At 36.1% G+C, this 19,201-nt stretch overlaps 2 protein-coding genes across 4 annotated transcripts in view; one reads left to right on the top strand and one right to left on the bottom strand.

Annotated features, from left to right (window-relative positions):
• The window catches only part of kcnip1 (Kv channel interacting protein 1), a 62,391-nt gene extending 45,697 nt beyond the window's left edge, over window positions 1-16,694 (top strand). For 2 of the 3 annotated variants that reach the window (XM_015393478.1, XM_015393479.1), the window contains exons 2-8: window positions 9,031-9,155; window positions 10,133-10,202; window positions 10,276-10,346; window positions 12,064-12,171; window positions 12,258-12,362; window positions 16,055-16,117; window positions 16,540-16,613. In XM_015393478.1, coding sequence (XP_015248964.1) covers window positions 9,031-9,155; window positions 10,133-10,202; window positions 10,276-10,346; window positions 12,064-12,171; window positions 12,258-12,362; window positions 16,055-16,117; window positions 16,540-16,587 — 590 coding nt within the window. In that variant the 3' untranslated portion in view covers window positions 16,588-16,613. Of the gene's footprint in view, window positions 1-9,030; window positions 9,156-10,132; window positions 10,203-10,275; window positions 10,347-12,063; window positions 12,172-12,257; window positions 12,363-16,054; window positions 16,118-16,539 lie in introns of all 3 variants that reach the window. The other variant, XM_015393477.1, reaches the window with a different exon arrangement.
• Window positions 16,695-17,850: 1,156 nt separating this feature from the next.
• tlx3 (T-cell leukemia homeobox 3) overlaps window positions 17,851-19,201 on the bottom strand; it is a 3,556-nt gene continuing 2,205 nt past the window's right edge. Inside the window, exon 3 of the mRNA XM_015393476.1 lies at window positions 17,851-19,091. Within this exon, the coding sequence (XP_015248962.1) occupies window positions 18,908-19,091 (184 nt within the window). The 3' untranslated portion in view covers window positions 17,851-18,907. The remainder of the gene's footprint in view (window positions 19,092-19,201) is intronic.

Here is a 19,201-nt window from a genome sequence, read left to right as displayed (position 1 = left end):
TTTGTTGTTGTGGGAAACTTTGGCAACACTGATCACTTTGGAGTTTCTGTTTTAAGCTCACAGCGGTGCTCACAGCTGAACAGCGAGCTGTAAGAAGATGAACATTTTTGGTCTTCTAGGGAGAAAGACAAAGGGAGTACTACTCTGACCTTTCTACAAAAGCTGCATACTTTCTGTTGCCTTTTACAACATTGTATCCATGCAAGAAAAGCTTCTTATTTAGGAAGATATAGATTCCCAGCCACCAAATTGAGGGCCATGATCTGAGACAACCTCAGTGGGAATACTATGAAGTCTGAAGACATGGGAGAGCAGGAGTTTGGCTGGTGTGGAGGCTGAGGGGAGATTATTGAGAGCCATGAGGGGACAAGCTTTAGAAAATCTTTCAATAAGGGTAACTATTATCATCTTATTTTTCAATGCTGCAAGGCGGCGGACAAAGTTGAGCGATATGTGCGACCAAAGAAATTGAAGTAAACCAGCAGAGAAATGTTGACAACTCTTCCTTTGGGCACAGACTTTGCAAGCGGAGATAAAATCAGAGTTACCTTTACCAAGAGCTGGCCACCAGAAATATCAATCGAGTAACCACATGGTGCAGCTGACATTAGAGGGACAAAAGAACTGGATTTTTTTTTTTTGGAAAAGAAGGCACAAGCATGGAGCTTGCTGTCTGTTGGGGGTCTCTGTGAGGTGACATTGATGCCAGAGGCATTTATTTCCAGGATTAAACTGGGACTCAGTCTTTGGGTAACTCTCGTGTTTATGCATGATAAGCCAGCATTGATATCAGTATTGGCCAGTGTTGGTCATTTTAAAACTTGTTGGTATCAGTCCAATAAGTAATTGCCCAATGTTAACTGCCCAAGCTTAATAATATATAGTTTCAGTTTTTGTTTCTTTAGGAGAAGGGGAGAGGGTCAGTTATAGGCAGTGTGCGGAGTACCTGTCAATATTTGGGGGGGGGGTCCCCATTTCCCGATTGTTGCGCAATACCGATCTAAATTTTCTCAATATGCAGTAGGCCTATAAAATTGCAATGTCAAAGTCAAAGTCAGCTTTAATGTCAATTCTGCAGATTCACCAGACATACCGGTACAAGGACTCGAGAGGACATTTCTCATTCACCAACAGTGAAACAAATAAAGTGCACAGGCACAACAGATAAGATCAGTTCCTAATATTAAAATTTATACATTCAATTTCACAATAGAATATAAAATGTACAATAATATAAAATATGCAATATTTATGCTAGTGCAAAAAGGCAGATGGTAATAGCATCAGAAAAATTATTATTATTATTATTGACAATTATGTAAGATATATTTGTAATAGTAATAGTGCAAAAGAACAGTAAATAAATATAGTAATAATAGTAGTGCAGGAGACAGTTTGTCTGGAGGGATTTTTTTAGGGGGGGGGGTCAGCCTGGAGGATCTGGTTGTGGGGAGAGAGTTTGAGTGGGCTTGGTGGATGAAGCTTGTTCTGAATCTGGTGGAGCGGGCAATGAACAGACAGTCAGTCTATGAAAACACACACGCACAAAGACTGTCTCTCTGTCTGTCTGTCTCTCTCTCTCTGTCTGTCTCTCTCTTTCATGCACGCACATGTCCTGCTTTAATCCAGTTTCTGACGAATGAAACTGGTTGGAATTTTTCCAGAGGAGGTCCGTTGAGGTCCACAAACAGGAGTAAAGACATGCTTTCTTCGCACAATCTGTTTCGCGTCTGGTTGCCCGTGTTATTAACTGCGGAAAAGCGCATGGTTAATTTGCATACACAAACAGGATTGGATTTTGATTTTGAATTTTAAATACTGGACATATTGAGCTTAAAAACATTTTAGTGACCATTAGTGACAAAAAAATATTTAATGAGCCCCCCCGGACCCCCCCGTATTTCACACTCTGGTTATAGGCCATAACATCAATACTAAAATTGGATATCAATATTGGTTCAGATCCTAGTATTTATAGGAAATTGTATTTTGATTTTTGGAAAGTAAACTCTAATTAAGTCTGCTTTATTCTACTTGGACACACTTTTCTTGTCAGAACTGCAATGTGCTCACATCCTCATTATGTAAACCAATTCATTGTAAGTTATATTTGCAGAATTGAGCCTTTTATGTGCATATCCTGCATGGCCTTTAAGCCTTTTGAACAAATGTGTGATTCTCAACCAGTTGTTGCTCTTGACCTTTTCTGTCAGTAAAAACCTTTCTCTTGAAGGGCTTAGAGATACAGAAGTGCACACATTTCAAATCTGCAATTCACTTAGTAGTGTTATTACATGTAAAATATTTGTTGTACAATAAGACCCACACTTTGGAACTTACAAGAGTTTGCATCTCACCTATTGCCTGTTTTAAAAAGCAACAAGTCCTTATAATGACATTCACCTTTTTGTATATTCTAATTAACACTGACCTGCTTAAGTCTTTTTTTTTAATTCAAGGATACCTTTCAAGTTAAGCAGTCTCATTGGGTGAAACAGAAAAGCAGCCGAACAATTAAACAATTTATCTAAAAATAACTCACTGTCTTATCATATCCTGTCAGCGTAAGTGAGATGGGCTCATCTTATAATTACTTTTCATTTTACAGTAGTGTCTTCTTTAGCCTCGTTTTTTTTTCATGTGTAGTTTACACAAGAATAAGTGTGTTATCAAGTATCTCGTGAATTAGATACAACCACACACAGAGATAGAATCAACCATTAAAACTGGCCTTTTCAAAAATATATAGGCCAGGAAATAGTTTTTTATTCAATGACTTCTTTACTGACCATAATCTTGATGTTATGTTGTTGGAGAAAAAAAAAAGCAATTAAATGAGGCACCAATTCTAACAGTCGAGACCTTAAAACTTCAATGTTCTTTTTGAGAATTGGCCACTTTTTTTCACTCACAGTCTCAGTTATCTCAGTTATCGTAGGTTTAAATCACTGATCAGGCTCAAAATCTGTGTTGTGATGGACTAATTAGACCTGAACCTTGTAGAGGTACTTAAAGAGAGTCACAAAGTTTGTTTTCCATCACTTAAGAATAGCCTGGCCAGCCAGACTGACTTATGCTTTATAAACCAGTCTGGGAACCAGAAAATCAGTCTGAAAAAGAACTAGTAGATCTTTAGAGTCAGGACTAACAGATTAAAAAAAACAGTTCACAACCAATCGGATAAAAACAGATGTAAAAAGAAAAAAAAAATGATAGCAGCAATTTGTTGAAATAGTAAAGATGCAGGACAGCATAAAAACCGGCTCCGTTTTTACAGATCCAAAAGCAGCTTCTAGTTCTTATGCTTCATTAATCTCTAAAGGGCATGCCGAAACCTTAAACTGCTCTAAATTAACTAAAAACCATATTGTTTAGAGTTACCTTTGACTATGTTGTTAAATAACCATAATAGTTGAAGTTTGTAGTCAAACTTTTCTTTTTCTGCCTTTATTGTGGCACTGCAATGTCATTTTCTCTGCGTGTTTTCCTCTTTTTTCTTGTTTTTTTGTGTTTTTTTGTTTTGAGTACAGCACTCTACTCTCTTACTAAATTCTTTATACAAATAAACCAGCCTTACTTTGCTTTGCCTGCCAAATAAACACCAGAGAAGCAAATATCCCATATTTTCTGATGTGAATGGATGGATTTTACTGTCATATCTTGCAAATATACATTATTTTGGTAGGGGTAGTTACTAATCTGTTGGTCTAAGCCTAGTTTATCTACATCTGATATCAGTATGTGTATTTAGCCAGATGGAAGTGTTGCTAAATAATCACATCGTATGACATAAATAAATCCCAAGTGAGACAAAAGATAAAAGTAAAATTTGAAATGATAAAAATATTTCTAATTTTTCACAAAATAAGATAAAATCCTTCTAAATTAAAATGTTTTTATCATTGTTGCTGTAATTTAAGAGCTGTAGAGAAGTGATAGGAAAACTGATGGAGCAGTAGAGCCACCTACAGGCTAAAGGATGACAGCTTCACTTGTTTTTATCTGGTTTCTTTCAACTCTAACACAATTTAATTTGGCTGAAGAGTTTATCAGAAGTAACTTATGGAAGTAAGGCTTCAGAGCAGTGAGATACTGTCTAACTATGTCAAGATACAAAGGAAGATACATAAAGATTATGGTGGAAATCTTTCTAGCTTCTGCTATCTCAGACAGCTGAATTGAAACAGTCTAGATCCAGCTTGCTGGTTTCTAGAGAGGGCAATGCAAGACAGTTTCTGGTAAAATTCGTCCTGCATAAAATTTTCTGTTTACTTTATGGCTATACCTTACAATAAAACCCCCAAACATCCACAAAAGATGTGTAAACCACTATTAGACTAGCTCCTTTTAACTTTAGCCCACTTTAATAGGATTATACTGGATAATATACAAACCAGAGCATCGTTCTGAAGTTCAAGAAAAAGGGTTCATTTTTTTAAATTTCAAAGATACAAACCTTAAAACAATGGTATGTAATCATGTTAGGTCCTGCTTGAGTCAATAGCCCAAAGAACCACCTGTTGTTGCAATTACAGCTGCAATATTCCATGTTTGCAAATTTAGAGACTTCTACCAATTCTTCACCACAAGAACACAGCTCAGTCAGAGTATTTCCAGTTTGCATCTGACTGATGTTGTTCCCATTATTATTCTGAGATGTGTTTCCCTAATGTTTGAGGCTATATGTGTTTCAGTTAAACCTTAAGCCTTAAGGTTTACCATATAAGCTCAAACTGGTATGAAAACATCAGGTTTCATGCTCTTATAGCTAACTAAAACTGATTGGAGTCGTTTTTCACGTTCCCTTTTGTAATTTTTTAAAAGATATTTGACCACAAGTTTTATGTTTGTATTCATGTTTCAGATTTCCTTGCCAAAAAGAATGTTGGTCCCTCTGAGCACTGAGGAGCATTACTGCAGATTATTTCTTCCAGCAGCTGTTAGAGTAAATAACTATCACTGCTCCCTACAAGCTCAATGTTATTTATGTTTATGCTTGTAATTGTACACCTTTTTTTCCTTGTAAATAGTATGTTGCTGTTTTTGATATACAATTGTGCATTTTTTTATTTATCCTACTAGGTTACACATCTAATTATTTGCATTTCTTGATAACGATACATTTCTCTTCTTTATAACCTTTTCCTTTTTTCCTGAAAACACCTGTAATTCTCCAGTGAGACAATTAAGGATTGTTCTTTTATTATTATTTAATCAAAGTCTCTCTAAACATGTTAATTGATCAAACAAGTTGGGATTTTAAACCAGTGCATTATTGTTCACATGAGTTTGTTGTAATAGGAGAGACTAAACTTGACTTTCATTTTTTATCAGTATTCATGTTTTAGGATCAGTAACGTTTTCAATAAGCTTTAGGCTTTTCTAATCAAGTAAAGCAGCTTGTGTGGCATGTGCATGTACGCTTTATATTTTGAGTGCCAATCACAATTTATTGGAGAAAGGGGTATTTTTTTGTTTGTTTGTTTTAGCTCTGTATAACTGCAACATCAGCTGGATCTATTGCTTTGAAGGTCTGTTGGTTTCTGCCTCCCCCTGCTGGTAGTCAGAAGCTTAACTTGTTTTTTTTGGCTCAGCTTTGATCAAAACAGGAGACAGAATAACTTTTCATCTGGAGTTTTGATTAAAAAACAAACAAGCTTTAGAGTAAAACTTCAGCATACTTTAAGAGAAAAGTCACTTTTTCACAAACAGTTTCTGCTCAGTAAAGATGACCCTATATGTAAACGGAAACAATAAATCAACTGCTGATGTGAGAACATACAGACATAACCCCACACAGCTGAAGGTGAGTTCATCAGTGTGACTGTGCAGAACAGATTGGACCCTCCAGTAAAAATACAGCTCCTAACAGTGAAGGACGCAGAGACTGTTGAGGGGGACACAAAAAGAGTTACTGGCATGGAGAAAAGGTCAGGGCATGGGGAGGAGATGCTGCAGGGACATGGGGGAATGAGGGATAAAAAGAAACAGGTGAGTGCAGCAATCTCTGTTGGTGAAGCAAGCTCAAAATACATGGACTATGCAACAGAAAGACGTACTTGGCTCTTTGGAAGTTACTTGTTCTTATTTAACATTGTATGAAGTTTTCATTAGAAAGTGATCAGAATGGAAAGAGAGGAACAGAGGGACAACAGCTTACAGACTATAGCCACCATCCTGCTATGTTGTGGCGCTATCAAACTGCTGCATCTTTTAGGAGTCATCTCTGTAGAGGGTGAGTTAATCTCCAGCTTTAATCCAGGTCTGATTTTGTGAGAAAAAAAAAACTAGTTCCACTTTTTTCACTTAGCTGGTAAAGGGGAAAAAATATATCAGAAATCTAAATATGATGTATTGTAGTTTTTGCTCGACTGCTGCCACTTACATAGATCATCATTGTTATTCAGTTGTAGTAGCAAAATAATTATTTTCTAAATATTTGCTTCATTATTTGTGAAAAAACTTTATCATTTTGTTATGATTCATTATCTCTACTAACGGAACCAGCTTAGATTGAATATAGATATTTTCTCACCTCTTGTAATGACATAACAAGAATAAAGCAGGTGGCAGCAGAGATAATACACTTTCGTGCACCAGTGTTAGATAATCTCATTAGTCTCCAAAACAAAGAAAAGTTAAATGAACACATACATTAGTCATGTGTTTCATCATTATGTCAAATTATGCTGCTCCTATAGTTAGAATCATTTACTTTGATAGGCTCTATTCAGTCCATAAATATGATAGCAAACATAAAGTCTCCTAATTTTATCTGTCTTGCAGTTTTCAAATGAGAAATTACAAAGAACCGCCTGATTTTATTTGTTCCTCCACAGCACATACTGTTATATTCACATTCATTCAAAACTATGGTAATCATTGTGGTTAAAATATGTTCTTAGAAAGAGAACATTTTGCAAAGCCTGGGCTTTAAATTAGGACAGAAAACTCATTGTAACTCTCACATTCAAGCTCACTAAAACCCAATGAAAAGTATGGCTGTATCAGTTTCATATTGCATCTCAGAGTTTTGCATAAAAATAAGATGCTTTAAAGAGCTTAGTTTCATGTTTGTTGTTACTTGGACTGTCTGTTTCTAACTAAAGCTCCGGATAGGGTGCTGTAAAGTATCTCTACCCTGTGTTATGAAGCATACGACCTTCAGCAGGATGTAAGCATGTGTGTGTGTCTAACAGATTCACGGAAGAGACCATAAAGCAAGGCAAGCAAGTTAATATATATATGGCACATTTAAATAGCAAGACAACTCCACTTGATGTACTTCTAAGTCCTACCAATTCATAAGCCTTAGGCAATGAATAGACAACATTAAAGAAAGGTATTGTGTGGTAAAAAGAATAGTTCAGAACGTATATGACATACATTTAAATGACTGACTTTTAAAAATGGCTGCAATGTTTCAACCTTACATTTATGATGCAATGATTAAAGCATAGATATGTTTTTTATCTTATGTACATTTTTACGGGTTAACTGGTGACTCCACTGTTACTCAAAGTAATTATAGTTGCACTGCGACGTTGTTCCGTGATTTATTGAAAGGACCGACTTTGAAAGGCTCTGGAGTAATGAGGCTTTGCAAAGTCCTTATGTTTTTTTTTTCCACGGAGAGAAAAATTACTTAATTTAAAAATTTTCAATGTCCCCATGTCTTGACATTGAAGGACTCAGTAAACATTAAACTGTGAGACATTTTTAGGTTCAAATCCATCATTATTAAAATTATCAAGCCGATCTGTTTAAATTGAAACACAATTATCAGATTTAGAGGTAATAATTTATCCAATTAAGACTGAGACTTTGTATATTAAAAGCATATTTCAGGAAAGCTTTAAAAAGAGAATTTTGCCCTTGATTATGTTCGACTACTCCATGCAATATTTGTTGATACATCTTTGTGGGTTAGAGCTTTTATTTTCTAGGGCTGATGTGCCACATAACTGCTGCTTAAACCCAACTATAGGTATATTATCTATGTTAGCCAGATGTATTTATGACCTTAGATTTTATTCGAAGCTGCTCTCTCTCTTGGACATTATCTTGAAAGGACCTTCATTAAACATCACACTTTATTATCTAAACATCTCTAAGACCACTTCCTTTTTTTGCTCTGAGCTTTTATTGCTTCCCATTATGAGCACTTTATCATGTTCGGAATTATTATTCGTACTTAGATTAAATTATGCACAGTTATAACAGCATGCATAATTATTACACTAAAGGGCTCAGGGGGTTTTGAGCTGCATAGATGGGTGTGTTAGAGAAAGGACGAAGGGAAGGGGTTTGATTTTATGCTGTGATGATCACCTATAGGTATGCTAGTGTGTGAGGAGTCAATGGTGTGTCCTTTCTCCCCTCCCCTGCAACCAGGAGGATAATGAGTTGGTAATGACAGGGTCTGACTGAGGACAAACATGGAACTGCTGATCTGACCTCTACCTCTCTTCACTGCCATATTTCATCCTCACTTTCACTTTCACTCACTCATTGCAAACTGAATATTTGCAATAAAAAGGTCCTCAAAGGCTGAATTTTATTTTGACAGTTGTGTTGGTGCGTGCCAATACATGAAGGAGCATTTGGTTATTTATATACTGTCTTTTTTGAGGAAGGATGTTGGAGTAGAAAGAGAGTGAGAACACATACATGCATGAGGTGAACATTACAATTGCACAGAAAGGGCTCATGGTTTTGAGCCTGAACCTGACTCCTTCGAGCTGCAAGGCAATGTTGCTAACAACTGTACCATATCACATCACTGACAGGACTGGTCACAAAACAAATCTCCATACAACATTGTTTTTTCCTTGCAGGTTTTTTAATTGTTTAAATGTTCCAGTCAGTTGTTTAAAGCCTAACCTCGAAATATGTGCAAATTGAAGTTTTGAGTTTAAAGTGAGAATTCTGCTGATTAATGTGAAAAGGTAACATTTTAGACATGAAAAACGTATAGAAACGAAGGCCATATGTTGTTAACTGTATGAGTTCCTCTGTTTGTCCTTTCAGACAAAGCAGATGACGACTTGGAGATGACTGTTGTGTGCCATAGACCAGAAGGTCTCGATCAGATGGAAGCTCAAACCAACTTCAGTAAAAGAGAACTCCAAGTGCTCTACAGGGGCTTCAAGAATGTAAGATGCTATACAAGTGCAATAAAAACAAGAAGTCATGTAATTATTGTTAAAACTACAATATGCAAAATAAAATAATGAGGCAGGATTACTTCAGAACAGTAGGTTGTTTATTGTAAGTAAGTTTTAGTAGCTGTTTAACACTGTGCTATATAAATAAATACACTGGGTTTGGGGGCTGAGATCAAGACATTTGTAAATTCAGGCTAATTCTCATTTGCTATATTTCCAACTTTATGAACCATTTTTATTAAATATTTATTAAAAGTTATGTGAAATATATGTGGAAAAATATAGGTCAAGTTTGCAAGGTTATGGACTAAAGCATCTAAAGAAAAAAATAACAGTTTTCTTAATAATAAAATGAAATTAATCAAAACAGGTATGTTTATCAATGGAGTGAAATGTTTTTTCCAGCATTTTTAATTTGTTTCAGTTTGTTAGCTATTGTTACTCTGAAGGATGCTGATTTGTGAGTAACATTTACAGAAAAAAAGTTTGTGGATTTATTTTAGGGTTTAATCTGACAGTATTATAATCTTAACAGGCGAACATATTTTTACAGGCAGCAACTTTCAATTAAAGCAACAAATTATAAGGAAACTTTGTTAAAGCTCTCTGCAACAATTTGAATCTGGAAATTGATTAATGATCCCAAACTGTATAGCTCATTGATAATTGGCTTAATAAAATGACACCTACTGTATCACTTACTTAATTCATGTTATTTCCAACTGTTAATCTGTAGAATATTGGATTTATCTTCATTTTAATGATGCTTACTTTATCTTGTCTAAATCTCAACATGAATTTATGTTGTTTCTGTGCAAATTCACTCAGAGTATTTGAGTGTGTGATAATTGAGTCTTTAATATTTCTGTCCAGATGTCTGTATGTCTTCATATCTTATTATAGTCACTGTAGGATTTCCATGTTCCTCTCAACGCTGCATTTTTCTGTCACTCCTTCTTTTTTAGGAATGTCCCAGTGGAGTTGTCAGTGAAGAAACTTTCAAACAAATCTACTCCAAGTTTTTTCCACATGGGGGTGAGAAGTGCATCAATATTTTCTCACTGTTGGCTCAAATAGGTTCATTAACTGTTTATTTTATGTGTTTCAGATGCCAGCGCCTACGCTCACTACCTGTTCAATGCTTTTGACACTGGACACACAGGATCAATAAAGTTTGAGGTTTGGTTTATTCATTTCCACAGCTAGCAGGGCTTACTGGGACCAAAATATGGCCACTTTTAAACATGGTGGCCCAGCATGATTGGTTGTATGAGTATAAAGAAACATGCAGCATTCAAGAGGGTGTACTGTGTTGTTTAAAAATAGAGTGAAGGGTGATGAGTAAAAAACTGCTTGGTATAAATACTCCTTAAGCATAAAGTCATCTGTCAAAGTTAAGTCAATCATAACATCTGATTTTTTTCTTGTTTTTTATATATATAAAATCAACTTGTATGAAAAAAAATAGACTACAGAAATGTAAAATGTATGCAGAATAAGACATTTTAAACGCTTTAAATCTATGTTTAAAAATAAACCAAATTAAATCAATATCTACAGTAGGTAATTTATATTAACTGATGAATAGCTCAGCCCAAAATAACATTAGAAACAAAGTGTTTGTACCAACAAGAAGTCTTATTTAAACCTATATGTAGGTTTTTATAGGGCTGGATTCATTTCTGGTTGAAATAAGTCAGTTCTTTAATCATTTAAGTTTCTTAAATGATTAAGTTGGGTAGAGCAGCCTAAAAATCTTATTCAATACTTTATAGTTATATATTTCTCCATTAACATATTTTTTTTATATTGACCTACTTGTGCCTTCACAAAGGTGAGCATATTACCAAGGTAAAACCACACCTAGAAGGTGACTCAACTAAATGTAACTCAATACTAACTACCTCTGCTAATAAAAAAAACAATCCATTCTGCCAATGCTTCTCTAATACTACATCATAATATTAAAATACCAAATTAAAATTGACACAACATTATTTCAACATAAAGCCCCTCCACACACATCCCTTCTCATCTTGCTATATGTAGTGAGGACCATGTGTTGACTCCCATTCATCCTAATTCACACCCTAGCCCAAAAACCTAATTGTTAGCAAAAGTAAGACAAGGCTGTTCTCACTTTGGGACACAGTGAAATGGCTGTTGGTGAAATGGTGAAATGGGCACCCCACTAGAACACACAATTTCAGCCGTCTGCTTTCTCTATAGAAATTATCTGTATTTTGTATTAAATTGTGCATAACACTGACACACACTAGCTTCTTATTGCTAAAAGATTGCATGTTTTATAGAACTATATATTTGTTCTAGTGCATGCTATTAGCCTACTTCCCACTTATCTGTTACTAGTATTTTAAAATAGGTGAAAGTCTCCCTATGAAGAGACTATTTATTGCTAAGTCTTCATTTATTAGTTCTGCCAGTGCTAACATTATCTGCTTCACTTTACCAGGCTGTTAGTAGCTATTCTGACCTGATCCTGAGTCCACCTGCATTTCTGCTCCTCCCTGCTGCTAAAGTTACACTTGTGGCACAAAACAAAGTTTTTGATTTGGAGCTTTTGGCTACGTCTACTTTGAGGCTTTTTAGCCTTTCCCCCCCCCTGAGCATCTTTGTGCTTCCTTCATGTTTTACTGGTTTATTATCTATTTTAACAGGTGAAAATGCAATGGGAATGGTTTCTTTATATACTAATTGAGTTATTTATCAGATTATTTGTTGCATAATGATTTATATCAATTATAAATGCATTTTTTTAAATGAGATAATGACATACATGGACCAGCTTAGTCCAGCCCTGGTTGTCATGTAAAGTTGTTTTACTGCTCTGGCTTTTATCCGTTTGGGACTTATACTGTGTTTCTTTGTTTTGCAGGACTTTGTCACGGCTTTATCCATCCTGCTAAGAGGTTCTGTCACAGAGAAACTCCAGTGGACCTTTAATCTCTACGACATCAACAGAGATGGATACATCAACAAAGAGGTTTTTTATTTTATTTTTTTTCCTTTCAATTGTGAGGTTTTAAATCTCAGGCCTCTTTAAGGCTGTGCTTCTGTTCCGTTTCGCAGGAAATGACAGACATAGTCAGAGCAATCTATGACATGATGGGGAAGTACACATATCCTGTCCTGAAAACGGATGCTCCCAAGCAGCATGTGGATGCCTTCTTTCAGGTATGAACGACAAGATTGCTTCATCCATAGCAGTGATGAATGGTACTTACAGCAAAGCAACAAGTGCAACTTAAAAAAGCTGAATAATGTAAAAAAGTGAAGAAAAAAAAAAGCATTAGGCGAGATGGGTGTTATAGATATTGGGCATCAAACTCATATGTGAGCCAGTACAGGGCACTGTCAGATTACTCTTGGAGTGAAATCTTAAAAAACTAGATCAAAGATCAGTGGTCACTAGTTTTGAACATTTCAGGCCAAAAATCATTTTACACCCTGTGCTGCCTCAGACATAAGATCTGTAAAGATCTACCACACATAGAATTAAATATTTAAAAATATAGTATAATTATAGTGTCTCAGAAAATTTGAATCTTAGATAAGATCATATAGAAACTGTATTTGTGCATGATTTACTGCATCAGGTAGGCGAGCTATGATGACGATCAGCCTGGGGCTCTGTTTGTATGTAGTCCAGCCTGCTTTAATACGTCTTCTGATCATTTCCCTTGTTTGGGTCGAGTATCTCTCATTTGCCTCTTTACAGTAACCTGTAGATTTTCAATAGGGATCAGATCGGATGAGTCTGATGGTCAACCAAGCCCTAGCAACACCATGGTTGCTGAGCCAGCTTTTGGTACTATTTGCAGTGTGGTTGGGTGCTGAAATCCTGCTGGAAAATGCGATCAGTATCCCTGTGAGGTTTGCCAACAGACGGAGGCAGAATGTGCATTAATATTTCCTTTTAGGCAGCTGTGTTGACTGTGGATTTCAGGAGCAGAATTGGCCCAATACCAGCAGATGGCATAACACCCTAAATCATCACTGTGGAAACTTCCCACTGGACTTGAAGGACAGTTAATTCTTACATTCTCCATTCTTTATTTAGACTCTGGGAGGTTGACATATTATCAAATGAAATGCAAACTTATTTTAATCAGAAATAAGGACCCCATACTTGAGAAACTGTCAAATCTCCTGTAAATTAGTGCCTAGTGGCTCTTCCTGACTTCCAACTTTGTCCTTTTAGCATATTTCTAATAAGACTTACTTCCTCAAACATTTGTCTGCAATGTTTGGTATGTTTTTTTATATCGTCTTCTTACCTACAAGACAAACGTGTCTACATCTTAGTATGACTTTATTTGAGTCAGGGACAGTCGATGAAGTCTCGGGGTTCTTGCCTGTCAGTCAATGACACACCAGTAGAGCGATATTACACCTCATAGAGTCCTGCTGTTATTGGTTAAAACCATGTGGGCTGTTTGGCTTTGTAGCCGATTAAATAAGGTTTCAAACAATGGTAGATGTGACTGGGTTGCATAAAGCAGAGCCTTGTTACCGGAGTGAAGTACACTGCTGAGACTGGATCAGTGGGCACAGTTCAGAATATCTCCGATTTTTTTGAAGTTTGGAAAGTGGCTTTCTTTTATGACAATGCCTAAGGCAAAAGAAAAAATAAATATAAAAAATACAGCTCAGAAAAGGCACTGGAGGTTATTTTAGCTTGAAAAGCAGCAGTTTCACTTTTTCTTATAGATTTTATGTTCTTTTAGGCTTATGGATTTTTTATTTTGTTATATGCACTGTTTCTGAAAAAAATGGCTAAATACTTGCTTCATAAATGTTTTGTGGCCATCAAAATGCTTCAGTGTTATTCTAAGGGTCAAATACTTGAGTAAAAGCATTTGGCACAATTTGGCACATTTGGAGGTTTGGAGACGCTGGTGACACCAAAAGCCCCACAGCTCTGGAACTGTTGTAGCTAGAGGTCTGACATTTTCTGCATTTGTGGTTGACATGATATAGAACAAATGTAATACAATGAAACATGCCTATTCATGAGCATATCTTTATTACTGCTGTTCAAGTAAGACCTTTTATTATTGAGAAGAAAAAAAACAGTCATGAGTCATGTCTGAACTGATGCAGCTTAGGCTGTGTTTTACTCACCCAATTTTCATTTATATTTTCAGAAACTAGAAGGTGTTAGCTTTCAAATTATGTATCACACATGTAATTTAGGCTTACCATTCCTCAGTTATTTGCTTTTCCATTTGGGTTTGCAAAATAGTTGAGGATTACTTCAATTGCAATTAACTTTGGTGGTTTTCCCTCCTTGTGTGTCTTTAATTTAACACTTTCATGACTGTTTAGTTATAAAAACAGACTGAGAGGCCATTTAGAATCTTAGAAAAACTTAGCAAATGTTCTGATATATTTAGCTAATACGTGTTGGGCTTCATGAATTTCCAATTAATATTCTAATTTTCCCGCTACTCATAAGCCATCATTGTCAAAATTGCTGCCTGCCTTAGGATGTTCTGTATACAGGTGACAAAAAGAACTAAGATTTGGGAAAACAAAACAGTACGCCAAAAAGAAATCCCTGCCCAGCCCCCTGAACATACAATCACACACGATAGAGCTGAATAGAAAGTATTTCTTAACACAGGTGTCAAAGCATTAATATTTATCCAGAGTATCAACTTAAGCTTTTTACTCAAGTAAAAGTGTAAAAGTACCATTTTTAAAAATAATACAGGACAAATGTTAAGGATAGATGCTTTAAACCTTATACTAGTTACTGCTCTACCCTATTAAGGGAAATTTTTTCTACAATTCTGGATGATAATTTCCTTATACTTAATTTCCTTAGTTTTATAACTAATAGTAACAAGGTCAAATTTAACTCTGCATAATCTTGGAAAACTATTCATTTTGGTATGTGGGGAACAAACAGTTGGTGCAGTGCCGTGTCCAACCACAGAAATTTATTGCCTGGATACAACAAATTATTTTTATGGTTGTTTAAACAGCAACAAGCCATAACGGAAATTTTCTGAAATGAAACAAAACTAATGAGTCTAGTTTAAAATTTAAGCCGTATAAAGTAGACATAATTACCAAAAATGAGTAAGGAGTAGAAGTGAAAAGCTGTCTTAAAAGGAATAAGGCATAGATAGCCAACATTTCTTCTTAAGTAAGGTAACAAAGTATATGTACTTTGTTACTGGACACATTTGATCCTGAAAGAAAAGAATTTATATGCTGCCTAAGACTTGAGAACAGGTCAGAGGTTCACTTCTCCATAGAACAATAATATAGGAAGTACTAAAAAATAGATTTAGATCAACGCATATTGATTAGTTAGAATTACCCAATAAAGTTCTAGATGGAAATTCTTTCTGAAAATTTCTGAGTTGGGAACACATGATCCTTTAACGTCAGGTTGGGGCTCTAGTATCATGATGTAGCTGATGATAGCTAAACTATAGCAGGAACTAACAGTGTATCTTGATGGGGTGACGGATGGATTTTTTTCCCCACCTGACCGTTACTGTTTTGATCAAACAGTGGTTCTCAATCCTGGTCCTCAAGTACCACTGCCTTGCATGCTGTAGGTGTCTCCTTGCTGCCACACAGCTGATAAATGAGGCATCTGTAGCGCATAATGGCTGCTTGGAGGCTATGGAATCATTTAGATGGGTGTGGTGCGACAGAGAGACATCTAAAACATACCGAGCAGTGGTCCTTGTGGGCCAGGATTAAGGAACACTGGATATTACAATAAAATTCCTTGATGTCAGTGGAATTTGTCAAAATGTGAAAAGGTTCAAGGACTATTGTTGTAAGGCACAAAAAATATTTGCAAAACTTGTTTTTGTCTTTAATATTTGTTCATCTCTCCTCAGAAAATGGACAAAAATCGAGATGGTGTCGTCACACTTGATGAATTCATCCTTTCTTGTCAAGAGGTAGATTTCCTTTCGTTAAAGTATCTTAATCGAGAGCTATAAACCTTTTGGATTCTTGTTTTAAAAAAGATATTATAACTGAGAGTTTGTGCTTGATGTTTTATTGTAATTTTTGCAAGCTAAAAACACATTTTTTCTGGATTTGACCAACTGAAACAGTACCAAAAAAAGCAGTTTTTCCAATAATACAAATTTTATTCACCATTTATTTAAGGCCTCCCACATTTGCAACTCTCACTATAATGGCTATTAATTAAGGTCTTTGCTATCTTCCATATAAGTGTGTTTGTGTTGAGAGAGATCATTAAGATTTTTATTACGATATACTGCCCCCTTGTGGCTAGTAAAATGAATTAAAGGGTGCTTGTTGGAAGGTTCTCTTCTCTGAAGTCAGCTTTTTAATTTCTTTCTTTTTTGTACAGGATGAAAACATTATGAGGTCTCTGCAGCTCTTTGAAAATGTCATCTAAATGACAAATGTCAGGAGGGAGGTGGATCAACAGATGACTTCAAGGACCAAGAGATGAAAAAGGAAGAGAGATAAGGAGAATAAGAGATGGTCAAGAGTTTGCTGCAGAAAAAAAAACATCATAACATCAGAGAGAAGCAAAAAATAAAAAGGAGCTTTAACTGCCACTTTGGGTTTAGAAGGTTATCTCCTGAGACAAACCTTCAGCTGTTTGGGAAAATGTCTTTCTCTGAGTGTCTACCTCGTCTCTGTCTCCTTCATTTATGGGTGTTGAGGCTTACTGTCAGCTTGGACTGCCTTTGGTTTTTGCCTCTTTGTAAATATGCTGCCAGTCTCTTCTTTGGTCCAGTGTGTAACTTGTTATCAAATGAAAAGCAGCTTACCGGTAAAGGTCTACGACAATAATCTGTTTTCAACATAATTTCATGTAACAGGGCTGCAAAAAGTGAAGAGTTTTTGAAGCATGTAAGACAGAGGTCAACATTATACTATATTTAGTGCGTATCTGCAGCGTGAGCGGCAGAATATTTTGTCTTTTTTCTTGTATTTGAGAATGCAGACCTGTTTACAGAGCTGAACTCAGTCAGTCTGTGTTAGCGTGACCCAAGTCAGTTCTTCAGTGTTGTAACTACTAAGCTGTACTAAAGATATTTAGCTGTTGTTTGTGTGGTATTTTCTTACCATCTGATGTTTGTTTCTGTTTCTTATCCTAATACATGTCTGTCCTTTTGTCTGCGTGGATATAACTCTGTAATTACACCGTCTTTCTCTATAACTGCTAAATAAAGAGATCATCAGCTGGTTTACAGATAGGAAGCAAGAAAAAATGCATGTGTGTGTGTGTGTGTGTGTGTGTGTAAAAGAGAGATTCTGTGGTGTCATGATGTTAATGTCCTGCTTGAAAATCCATTTAATTTTGAGCATGTGCATCAATCAGTTCATGTTGAGGAACCTTCAGTGTACAGAAGAATGTTTAAAGGATGAGAGGACAGTTTTGTTTTCAGCTCTGTCTTGTTTAAAACCCAAACAATGACTCAGAGTGACCAGAATTTCACTGTGAGGGGTGGAGGGATGACTGAGGAGGGCGAAAATCTGAGAGCTAGACCTCATCACTGATTCCGGAGGAATGGAAGCCATTTTTCAAACAAGAGCCATCATTCTGAAGAGCGAGCAGGAATGAAAGACATAAATATTTCGCCTTTTCTCACTGTGCTATAACAATAGTGTCATCTGAATTATTTGCAGTTATCCAGACAAGATGACAGAGAGATAGACAGGCAGAGATTCCTAAAACTGTCAATTCAAATTATGTGTGTATTGAAATGTTGTATAAAATCATATTTATCAATAAACTTTTCAGGAAAACCCAAACAAAGAAAAAACAATGTTGTGTGTTAACCATTCTTCCCACATATTTCCCCCCCACACTTTTATACCTTATAATAACACACTTAAAAACTTTGGTGCACAAGAGTGGAGCATGAATAAAAAAACAAAAGATCACAACAACGGTTTATAATATTATCTACACATGTACAGTAAAAGTACAAAACAGAGTTTCTGGCTCGATTCAAAAACATAATAATGTGAATATGAAAAGACTCTAGCAACATCTCTTAGCATGCATCACTCCCTTTATTACCTTAACTTACAGCATGGCTGAGATTTCCTTATCTCCTGAAGCCTGTTTTCATGTTATTACAACTCAAATAACGTTCCTCACCCAAAATGCAATATTTCTGGCATCTTTTTTTGTTTGGTCCAATTGTTGCTTTTTATGTGACAGTGCATTAGGAAGATTTTTATGAATGGGAGATGAACAAGCACCACCAAAACGAAACAAAAAAAGAAAAAAATAGGAAAAACAATATCAGCTTTTGTTTCCTCTGTGACACTATGTATTTTGTAGAACCAGTGCACCAACAAATGGCCATGTTAAGAGAATGCAGACTCAGAACATAGAATCTCCTGTTTGCTGTGGAAAATTAATTACATCCCTTAAACAAACTGCATACAAGACATTTCTCCCCTCTCTTATTCTAATTAGCAGAATAAGTGCAAGCATAAGAGGACAGTTACATGTTTCCAAGATTGTTTTTTTTTTTTCAGCAAGTATGATTTAGATCTGTTTTCCACAGTTGTGGTATTTCCACCCACCGTAGTAAAACAAAAGTAATCCATAGTTTCGTCTTCTGAGTGCGCCGCACTCACCAAATCCTCCGTTTAAATAGATGTGACCCATGCTTCAGTTTCAAGTCAATTTTACTCCATGAAGCATGAATGGAAGTATGTCCCAGCGGATTGATTTATTTCATCTGTCCCTATTCCCTGTCCTCGGCCCACGGCTGGAGGTTCTGCAGAGCGTACAGGGAGGAGTTGTGGGCGCATAGTGGATCCGACACCGCCGATTCGCTCAGGGATTTCTGGAGGGCGGACTGCTGCAGCTGCAGGATGAGGCGATTGGCTTGTTGGCGCTCCGCCTCCCGCTCCTCGGCTGTTTGCCTCCTAAAAGACGGCAAGTGGAGGAATAAAACATTTCGGAAGTCAATGGAAACTGAAAATAGTTGGCATTAAAATAAGAAAGGATGCCCTTCTCTAGCACAAAATTATATATA

This window comes from Cyprinodon variegatus, unplaced genomic scaffold (genome assembly GCF_000732505.1).
Source record: "Cyprinodon variegatus isolate N-32 unplaced genomic scaffold, C_variegatus-1.0 Scaffold643, whole genome shotgun sequence".
Lineage (NCBI taxonomy): Eukaryota > Metazoa > Chordata > Actinopteri > Cyprinodontiformes > Cyprinodontidae > Cyprinodon > Cyprinodon variegatus.
Note: the sequence above shows the minus strand (reverse complement) of the source record. Positions and strands in the feature narration are given on the sequence as shown.